This window comes from Amphiura filiformis, chromosome 14 (genome assembly GCF_039555335.1).
Source record: "Amphiura filiformis chromosome 14, Afil_fr2py, whole genome shotgun sequence".
NCBI classification, from domain to species: domain Eukaryota; kingdom Metazoa; phylum Echinodermata; class Ophiuroidea; order Amphilepidida; family Amphiuridae; genus Amphiura; species Amphiura filiformis.
The window spans coordinates 37,552,586-37,564,310 of record NC_092641.1 but is presented as its reverse complement, the minus strand read 5'-3'; the positions used below and the strand labels follow the sequence as shown (position 1 = coordinate 37,564,310).

General features: G+C 37.4%; 1 protein-coding gene across 1 annotated transcript in view; it reads left to right on the top strand.

Moving 5' to 3' along the window:
- Window positions 1-9,609: 9,609 nt before the first annotated feature.
- LOC140169391 (uncharacterized) overlaps window positions 9,610-11,725 on the top strand; it is a 319,476-nt gene continuing 317,360 nt past the window's right edge. The window contains 1 exon segment of the mRNA XM_072192648.1: window positions 9,610-9,913. Coding sequence (XP_072048749.1) covers window positions 9,756-9,913 — 158 coding nt within the window. The 5' untranslated portion in view covers window positions 9,610-9,755.

The window sequence follows — 11,725 nt, the reverse complement described above, 5'->3', positions numbered from 1 at the left end:
TGGCAACACCAGGGTGGTTATACACTCCGGTGATTTGGCCTAGCGCCTATGCCTAATTTGGGCAAGTGATTGCCGCACACATGCACAAATCCAATGGAAAATTATGCACTGTATTTATGTGCATTCATTGTTGCATCGCAAGCTCGTATTTGGTGTACAGGCATGGATACTCTGTAGTATAGGCCTACTAGGCCTTGGCCTAGCCTATGACCATGTCATATGATGAGAGATTCTGTTGATTAAATTGTATTTTTATGCTTCTCGAATTATTCAAGCAGATAGTATATACTTTTCGGCAGCATTTATTAGTAATTTATTTGGATTTAAAAGAGATAAATAAGGAAATATCGTCATGATCAACAACAGAGATTGTGTATTTACCAGTGTTTACTTGTATTTTATGAATTGTGATGTGATAAGACAAATATGAAAGCAAAATAACAATACAAGATTTAACAAAAGAAGCAAGTATAAAACAGAATTGTCAAGTCTCATTTTTACCTGTTAGCCTACTCCTTTCTTGCATCACTGGTTTAACATCTTGGGGGAGAATTCTAGTCTGTGATACTACGCTACCACTTGTATGTTTAGAAGGCTAGTCTTCTCCATCAGTCGTTTTCATAAGTATTAGGGGCAAGCTCGGTCCCGTTACAACTGGTGTCTGGCGGTAGGATAATTCAAAATTTTAACAGATTTTGGCTCACGATTTATTATGGCAGCGACTGAAGATAGTGTTGGTACTTTTCCAACCGATACCAGCTCAGAAATATTAGCTGGTGATGAATTTAATGTTCATGAAAGTGATGAGTCAGTGAGAAGTAGGCCTAAACTTTCTAGCAATGACACTCAGCCTGGAGTAAAAATAAAGCCTCAAACTTACGATGGGACCACTTCCTGGTCAGACTATTTGATACAATTCGAAATTGTTGCTGAGTGGAATAAATGGAATGATTATACCAAAGCCATTTGTTTAGCAACTAGTCTAAGAGGTGTTGCTCAGAGTGTACTGGGATATTTGGATTCGACTGAACGGCATGATTACCACTCACTTGTGGCCTGTTTGAACCTGAGGTTTGGAACCGAAAATCAGGAAGAGCTATTCTGGGTGAAACTTAATAACAGGGTAAGGCACCCAAAAGAGTCATTGCCTGACCTAGCTCACAACATCAGGAAGTTAGTCAAACTAGCTTTACCCACTATACCAAGTCCTTTCTCACAGGAGATAGCAAAGAGATACTTCATTAGTGCTATCAGAGAAAGCGAGTTACGGTTAAACATCCTGCATGCAAAACCTGTTACTTTTGATGATGCAATTAAGTTTGCAGTGGAAACTGAAGCTTTCTACAAAGCTGAAAAGTACAGGAAGCATCAAGATGATGCTAGTGCAGATGGAATTGCTGAATTTGTAGATGTGAAAGAGAAGACTGGAAGATCATCGAGAAAGAAGCGGAAGTCTCCCTCATCACAAATGCGAGCCAGGAGAAGGTTAGCTTTCTTGAAGATCCAGGAAGGGTTAACCAGGCCGCATGCTCCCGTAATTGGGAAAGACTGTGATGATCTACCCTGCCCAATGGCATGCTCAAGCAGTTCAAAGAATAAAGGGATGAAGACTCGGAAGTCTCCATCATCTAGAAGGCGAGCCAGGAGACGATTAGCTGTAAGGAGACAGTTAACTGGTGGTCAGGACACTCCCTTGATAAATGGGGAAGACTGCCAACCAGCAGGTACATGTACCCCAAGTGATCATACGGTGTTAGTTGACCGTATAGGCGTAGGTGAACGGAATTCATCTGGCCAATACGCCGACACTCTGAGAAAGTTGTCATCTCAGATGAGTCTTTGGAAGAGGTCAGCTATGCTACTTGATCACGGTCATAATGTTATAGGCACACGATCAGGCCTATACACCAACTCATTAGCACCAGCAGGAGACTTGCCATAGCAGAAGGATAGTCTGCAGGAAGAATGGCATGTTATCATGGCTCAAAGATCATGCAGGATCATGACATAAGGAGAGTGATAATGTCTGATTGTAAATATAATTTGTAAATAGCTTTACGAGGAAGATTCAAGGGGACGAAAGCTATCGTGTTTATGGGATAATGATATGCGGAAAAGCCCTCGCCGTATTATAGTCATTGATCCTTGTGGTGTACGAAGTCCGGAAAAGGGCTCACCGACGTCTTGCACTGCATACTGATAGCTCCTTGCCGCTAAAATATGAAATTACTGTTTTATGAAGTTGAAGTCAGGTATAGGCCTTGCCGACATCATCATCATATAGACGTGTTTTATAGCGGATTGTCTACTCGACATGTAGACCCTGTATATAAAAATTGTTTTCATTATTATTGTTATTATGTAATCATAATAACTCAACTCTGGGAGGAACAGCCTCCAATAAAAAGAACTTCATGAATGAAATTTTATTTCAGCCAAAACGTGATTAGAAGTTTGATATGACTTTACTGACTGCAGCGGTATTGACATGACAATCTTTTGATCAAGTTTTGTCTCGATCTGTGAAATTCTTGTTCTTTGAAAAGAGCAATTCTGGATTTCTTAATTTAGATAAAGTGAAATGAAAGACACATCACTTTATTTCGACACAACTATTCTTACAATCATTTGGAATGATGGATATGCATGGAGACATCACCATGAAAAATATGGACAGTGTTGACTGTCGGGCACTCATGTTGTTTTACATGAGATTTCATGCCTTAATTCTGAATTGAATGTCAGATATTGCAGATTATGAAGATGAAGAAAAACAAAATGGAGACGGAGATAGCTACAGTTAAATTACAGAAATCGACTTTAAGCCTACAATAATGGTTGCCATTAGATCTGTACGTGCTATCTACTGAAGATAGATAAGTTTCGTCGTATACGGCATGTGCTCTTAAGAGGATTAAGAAATGAAAATCAACTAGATCTCATCATCTGTTTTCTACTGATACTGTTGAGGCAGCACCACGGGCCGGTTATGCAGATCTTATGATTTTGGAACTCTGGTTGGTGCGACGGTGACTCGCTGATTGCAGTCATGATGTTTTCAGAGCAATGTCAGACTATGTAGGCGCATTGATAACAGAAAATCAAGTTTCGCTCTTGGGTGGATTGCCAACTGAGAAAGTCTACATGGACTTAATAGAACTCAGGTGCAAGTGTGAATGGCAAAAGTGATATTTGACTAGTCAATGGTTATTCTTTACCAGGTCAAATGTTTTATTGGATGATGTATGGTTTCTTTACACCTTGCATAATTGATGTAAGGGCGGCGCAGTCAACATTTCCTCTCATGATCGACGGTGAACCAATCTGGCAGTTTCTCATGAGAGTTGCGAAAGAGGTATGATAATGTAGATTCTCAGATGTTGAAGATATCGAACTGAAGACAAGGTCCATCAAAAGAAAGGACGCTGAGGAATATAGAACTTTTATAATATCTGAACTTAAATATTGATCATTAATAAAAAAAAAAAATGTAAAATGTTAAACTGATGTTTTGTGTAACTTGATGCAGAGACAGACTTCTGTTCATTAGCTCGAAAGTCAAGATTAAAACTGGTATTGTTCATTTGAAAATGAAATTGATGGAAATGTGCACCAAGGTGAATTAAATGGTTCTTGTAAATTAATATTTTATTGGTGAAGAAGAGTATGAATAAAAACCAGATGCTGAAATGATTAATATGCTAGAGATACTGTGAAAGATTTGTATAAAACTTTTAAACATAATAATATAATTTGCATGTGAAATAGAGTTGTATATAAAATCAAATTGCTTTTATGTATGTATAGTCGTAAATCGGCAAAATAGCCAATCAAATTTTGGAAAACTTTTTTTTGAGGTCACGACAATGTTATTGTCAGCCTGTCACCAAACAATGGTTGAGTGAATTTACCTATGTTACTGTTAAAGTTTTGTCAAGGAAATGCTCTGATTTTTGATTGTAATTAAGTTAAATAATTATACATGTTACATTTCGGGACGAAATAGTCTCGAAGAGGGCGTAGTGAAACGGAGAGCCAAAATGCGATTTCAGATTTTGGCCTGTTTTAAGCTTACCTCCTGTGTGTTTGTCTATTGCAGAAATACGAAAATTTAGCTCTTGTCAAATTCATATTTAGAGAAAAGTCACGATGCTCACGTGTTCGTGGTAGTTTTGATTGTTATTATGCATCTAAAATGATTGCATGGCTCTGCACAAGGTATATTTTTGTAAATATTTGGATTTGTTTACCTGTCGATCGTCAGTTTTTGCCGTGGGTTGAAAATACGGCAGAGAAATTTGTCATGTCGTACGTGCGAATTTGGCTTCAAAATTTCACTATTCTGCTAGAAGTTGTACAGAGATCTTATAATATTGTGTAAATAATTTTGTCAGGAACAAAATAAGGTATTACATACCGTCTATGAGTAAATATTGAGGACAAAATTCAGATTTTTCATGTGTTGTTTCAAAGAATTTTAGATTTGTCATTTTGAAATTCCCCGGCCAGCAATTGTCTGAACGTAAACAAGTTTTTCCTAAAATTGTAAATTTCCTTAAAAAACGACTTTTGTTGATCAAACTTTGGATTATTTAAGATGTAATTGTTTAAGGATGTAGAATTTTAAGATATTTTTGAGTATTTTCACGTTTTACATGGTCAAAAGGGGTCATCAGTTTGATTCCTGATTTAAAAACACTAGCAGTTCTAGTTATTAAATTTCGTCATGTTCAAAATCTTTTCGGAAGTGAGCGCCTGACGCGGAGTGACTGCGCGATATCCATAGTAACGGAGCGTACGCTTTGAACGCAGCCGCCAAAAGGTTCCATGAACGCGTTCAGGAAAGTATATAAAGGCCGTGCACGACGCAAATTAATCAGATTGCTTGGTGGACAATAGTCCACCCACGAACCCTGAAAGGGAAACCACAGGGTAAGCACTGCCAACCAAAGCAAATACGCCCTACTCAGGAGCTCAGATTGAGCTAGGGGCAGCTTGGCTACCACAATAGTGGCAACACCAGGGTGGTTATACACTCCGGTGATTTGGCCTAGCGCCTATGCCTAATTTGGGCAAGTGACCTGCACTTGTATTACTTGTATTTTATGAATTGTGATGTGATAAGACAAATATGAAAGCAAAATAACAATACAAGATTTAACAAAAGAAGCAAGTATAAAACAGAATTGTCAAGTCTCATTTTTACCTGTTAGCCTACTCCTTTCTTGCATCACTGGTTTAACATCTTGGGGGAGAATTCTAGTCTGTGATACTACGCTACCACTTGTATGTTTAGAAGGCTAGTCTTCTCCATCAGTCGTTTTCATAAGTATTAGGGGCAAGCTCGGTCCCGTTACAATATCAGCTCTTTTGTTTCAGTTTTCTTTTGTTCCTTTTGTTTTAAATTAAAGACACGCACAAATTACTCTCAAACCAGATGTCTATCCGTGGAGATTTTGAATAGGCCAGATTGTCACTTTTAAAACTGGGCCTTCGTCTAATCAAATGCTTGTAACTTTGCTTCTTGAAGTTACATTGAATTCGGGGTGTCATGATAATGTGCCGGATTAGATGCATGGTGCATCTAGGCCCCGGGATCTAGGCCTATTGAAAAAATAAATTTAGGCCTACCGGACCCCAATATGGTTCAGTTTTGAAATTGTGATTATTTATCCAAGTGTAAGGATACTTTTTTGGAGCAGTATATAGGCCTATATACCGTATGTATTTTAATACGGAAAACGGACAAAATCACGGGAAAAGAGTACGGTAGCCCCGAGGGGGCACTTCAATATGAAATGGATATAGGTGTAGGGCTGGCACTTTCGCGCTAAGGGGCATTCGGTGAGAGCAAAATGTAAAAAATATGGGGTCATTGGGTGAGAGCATGATTTTGGCATTCGGTGAGAGCAAAATGTGAAAAATATGGGGTCATTGGGTGAGAACATGACCTTTTTTTTAAATGGAATATTTGGGTGAGAGCCGAAAAAGCGCCACAGAAACCTCGAAAACTGAGTATCTAGTTCAAAATGGCTTCAAATTTCCTTGTTTTTTCAAAATAAATAACAAAATCCATGATAAATGCCAGTTGCTGTTCAAATTGGACTTGTAAGGGTCTTTGGGTGACAGATCAAATTGAAAAATAGGGGGTCTTCGGGTGACAGAGCATGGACAGAGCATGTGTTCGTAAAAAATATGGGGTCTTTGGGTGACAGCGATGCTGAAAAGGGGGTCTTAACAGCCCTACATACGCGTCACCTCCAAAGTTGGAGTGCCCCCGGGACGGTAGCACGAAAAATCACAGAAAACGGCATTTTTGGAAAATGCATATACCCCCCGGTAGGGTACCATGCGTAGATCCGGGGGGGGGGGATGGGCGATGCCCCCCAATATTTTGCCTGGGATGATGGTCCATACAATCATCCCCCCCATGTTGACGCCTGCATGTGGGTTTCTGACCAAATTAACCTCATATTTGGCTATTTTAGCCACAAAATTGCAATTTTTTCATACTAATTTATTCCACTTTTGCACCATTATTTCAACAGTTTAGCTTCAAAATGGAAAAAAATTTCGTTAAAATTAGCAAAATGTTTACACCTTTTCACATAGGCCTAATTATTTTCTGGGTCAAGTGAAAAGCAATAAATTTTCATTTCTTCGATGTCAGAAAAAATATAATGCTTGGTATAGCCGGCCTATACTGTAGGCCTGTATTTTTTTCAAAGCCTGGTGTTAAACTTAGGTATATGAAATTTAGGCTTCTAGTGTAAGATTTTCGATTTTCACAGGCTTCAACTTGCCCCATGAGCTTTTTTTGTTCAACGTTTTTGCTTTTCAAAGTAGGTCAGTCTAACATGTAGCTATATATCATAGGGCTATATACCCCGGTATCGTAGTTTTGTCAGAATTTTGGATTTGATTGCAACATTTTTCAATTCTGACTACCGGTACCAATTTTGTCAAAATCAACTCGCGAATGTACAAATGGATAGTTGATTTTGCAAGACACAATAGAAATGTCGATTATATCTGCTGGTTATATAATAATACAGGGGCTCCGGAAGATGTTAAATATTGGGGGCCCAATGGTGCCAAAATTATTGGGGGGGGGAGCAATGGTACTTTTCCATAGGCATCCAAATTATTGGGGACGAGGCTGAGCCCCTCGCCCCCCCCCCCCCGGTTCTTGAGCCACTGTAATCATGGTAATATTATATATAGAAATGAAGTACCCGTAGGCCTACTGAGTTGGACATTTTGGCAGTCGCGCAAGTTAAGCAAATTGGAATCAAAACAGATATTCTGACAAAACTATAATATACGGGTATAGGGCCTACACTGTTAGAATTAATTAGTCAAAAAAGTGGTCTAATTGGACTAATTTAAAATTAGTCATGCAAGATATTGTTCTAAATTCAAGAAATGCTGCTGAAATTGTGTATTTGTAATACCAAAAGAATATTAATAACATTTCACACCAATTTGCATCATTTTACAATATTTTCATGACTTATTCCCAAAATGTCAGTTGATTCCGATTTAAATTTCACGATATCTTTACTACACAAATTAATCTGCAAGAATTTTTTTGTACATAAACATTATGTAGGCCTATAGCCAGAGGTTTTCAGTGATATAAAAATCTCAACTTTTTTTGAGAAAAGTGGGAGGGGGGCGGGGATGCAATGATGCTGTGTATCACGAAATGCCCTTTTAATTAGTTTAAAATATAGAGTGAAAATACCTGATATTATTTTCAGCCTGATTAATTGTGTATCATGTGTTGCAGGCTAAAAATTGATTTTGATTTTGATTTTTATATATTTATTTATTTAATTATTTTCTTTGGCAGAAAAATCCAAACATAGGCTAATTTTACCTGATGTGTTGCATGATGCAGGTGTTTGTGTTACTAGTACAACAGGCCCGCCCCCTGCCTGTGTCAATGATATAAAGCGTAAGGAGCGTTCCGATTTCAATCAGACGATGGTGGACTACATTATTCAATGTGGCAACAGCCAAAAGCGTAAACAAAACAGACAATATGACGGCAACACTGCCTGCACGATGGACGCAATTATTTTTTCCCGGAGCCAAGATCCGCTTTTAGCTCTATTGGCCGGGTGGCCCCATTACAGAAAAAAAAAAAAGCACAAAATATATTTCCCAGTGCAATATATACATTTTCACATGAAAATAAATAATTTTAAATTCAAAGAAAAAAGAAGAAGAAAAATTTTTAATCACCGCCGGGGAGGAGAATCGATCTCGGGACCTCATGCGTGGGAGGCGAGCTGCACAACCACTACACTACGTATTCTCATTGATAAACGTAGGGGAAATTTTCAGTATATATCGTAACATATCGTGCGTTATTCATACAAAAAAATCAAAAAAACAGTATTTACAATGAGGTTCACTGGCGAACCTCAACGGATTTAGACTGATAAAATAGTGCTTAATAACATACGTACAGTTTTGGAATAATTTGAGACATTTTTGTGTTTACGTGTAAAACCAATGACAACGTCAAAATTGAGCCAATCTTGGCCGGCCCCCCCTGGATTTCAATGGCCTGTGTAGTAAATAGCGCCATCGTGCAAAAGTTTTAGAGGCTATCACAGCTATTATATAAACCTGTTGCCAAATTGAAAACTACAACCTATTCCAGCATGTTTGCAGCTGGAGGAAAAATTATTTACAAAAGTGGACAAAGTCGAAATAGGCGGTCTGAAAAACCGGGCATTTTTAATAGAGAAAGAGATTTCTAAACATGCATCCCGATTTGAAAAAAATGGTCAAAAACTGTCATATTAGCCATTTTTTAAAGAAAAAAAATTGAAAAAAAAAAAACTTGTCTAAAACAATCAAATCAGCCGTAGGAGCCTATTGTCTAAAACTATCAAATCAGGCGTATTTATAGGCAAACAAATCCCAGGTTTCAGAGTTTTGACTTGTTGGTTCATTTTGAGAACATTTTGAATTTCAGCATTTTTAAATTCTTAGTGTTATAGGCCTAAACCCGTGATCCCGTGTCAATCATATCATTTTGGAAATAATGGTTGATATAAGTCAACAAACTTTTGCATGGGGCTAACTTTTTTAAACATCTTCCAAAAAAGTCAAAATATATAATTTTATATATGTCAAATTGTTTCTCTGAGCACATTAATATTTCAGTTGGCGTTCAGTTACTAGCCTATTAGGCCTATGTTCAACAAATCCTTGCAAGCTAAAATATAAAGTGGACACCAAAGAACTCTGATCATGACCTCACTTCACCATTCCTCTCTCACCATTTTGATTTTTTTAAATCGTTTTTTGCAATACCAATTATACCATTATACTCTTTTGCATCTTCCAGTTTTTCCTTTATATCTTTCCTTCTTTCTTTTCATCTGTCTTCAGCTTCTACCTTCTACTAGGTTTCTTCCCAAGTTCCTCTATGGCCTTCAGTTCATTTATGTCACCCAGGGAATCTCCCCGGGAATAGGCAATGCGCAAAACTCATTCAGCGTAAATAAAACTGGCAACCCTATGACCCAATGTAAACAATCATAAAGTTTCCCAGCGTGTTTTGCACGTGAAAATACGCTTGAGTTGAGAAACTTTTCTTCAGGATTTTTGGAAATATCTCTTTTTTATATTTTGGAATATAGGATCAAACCCAAAGGGAATAGCCGTTTTCTTTGATGTAGTAGCTTAACTGAGGAATATAATTTGGCGTTTTTGAGGCAAAATTAACCTCGAAGATGGGTCCCAAAGAAGCGGGCCTTTCGCCGCTGGTGAAATGGACCATAGCGATGTTGTTGTTATGCTTCTTGACCGTTTCGCTCGGGGAGGTTTTGGACGACAAGCAGGGTGAGACTCTGCGGAGAACAAAACGACAGTTTCCTGTGACCAATGCCAGGTAATTAGTGTAATACTATTGTGCAACAGTGCATAATAACCGGGATTATAACATTAAATTTGTTATGTATTTATAAAGGCTGTGGAGCCTGCACCGTTGAACGTTGTGGTATTTCAGTAAATTTTATTATGGAAGTTTATCTTGGGTTTTGGGCCAAGTAAAATAAACAGCAAACACTACAGGTATGTCGTCCGGACTTTCTCAAAACTTAAATGAAGTGTTTGCAATGTTATAAATGATAACCAAGAACTTCTTGACATGTTTTTTCATTGCAAAAATTTTAGAAACAAAGTAAGGGAGCAAATAAGAAATATAAGAAAAATATTTGAAAATCTCCAAAAAATGGTGAGCGGCAGGGATGATATGTCATCTTATATTTTACTTGGCCTAAGCTAATGAAATGAAATAGTTTCCCATCACATTTTTTTTCAGTGAAATATGAGTTCATTATTCATTATTTTGGAAAATTTCATTACAGGGGTGGAATTTCGCGGGAGTCTGAGAGTCGACTCTCGCAGAGACTCCCGTAAAATCCTATTGCGAGAGTCCATGTGGACTCTCGCTGGAAATGAACGGATCAGCGAACTTATGTTTAAGTTCAACACGCCTTAAAACTCAAAGCCTGCAAAATATAAAGGAAAAGTCGCCAAAGATGCAATGACATATATGGAAGTGAGAGTATGATGACACATATATTAAAAACTTAACTTTGTTAGTTTATTTGTTAGTTTGTTTGTTTGAATGCATTTTACGTGAGGCCTACATATAATACCTTTTGGACTCCATAAGATTGTACAACAAGAATCCATTTACGGGAATCCATGGACTCTCGCAAAACTCTCTTGCGAGAATCCACTTGGACTCCTGTGGCACTTTACGAAATTCCACCCCTGCATTATTGTCAAAACTTTCATTTATATGGCTACATTAGTCATTACCTATAATATTGTTTTATGAAAGACCATCTCAAAACAGGTATTAATGCTTAGATCATGCATTACAGTAGTTCCAGTAACTGTAACTCGTCGTATATGTCATTATGTTTATGATAAAGACGGAAGTCTTGCTGGCAGGACTAGCATTACAGATGTTTTGCAACAGATTGAGAAAAGATTTGAATTTGTTTTGATTATTAAAATGAAAAGAAATTTATAAGTTTGCAATGATGAAGTAATCCTTAAATTTCCATTAATTTACTACAGTCTATCCCTACAACTAAGAAAATGATCAGAACTCATGATCAGCAGGGGATGTCAGACATTTTGAGAGTTTCAATTTTAATTATTTCCATCTCAATTTCAGATAATTGACTTTTTTATGAAAATAATGAAAGTTTTGGTCAAATTAAAAGGTGATCTGGTGGTTGACGGGAAACTAAGAATCAATTTTCTAACACCAAATTGGTGCTTTATGACCTTTGACATTGTTTTGTGGTGAGCGACAAGTTTTTCAATTCGCAAGTGTCGATGACTATGCTTCAGTGGTCATGAAAGATAACTTGTGCCCCAATATTATCCCAAGATTGTCTGAAACTGCTCCTCGGAGTCCCGATGTATCATAAGAACTCAGTTCCAGTGAACATTTATTTAGATCATTAATTATATAATTTTTGATAATCAACCAATTGAAATCTCTGAACCCAAATGACCAATGTTGGCACATGGTGTGTTCAATAGTTTGAAGGGAAATTAGTATTATGTCACTGTCAGGATATTGTTGAAAGTGCTAACAGATTGGTCATTTAATTCAATCAATCTCTTCTAAGGCAATATGTATCTGGCACTTGAATGATAAATATTTAAATGGTCGCAT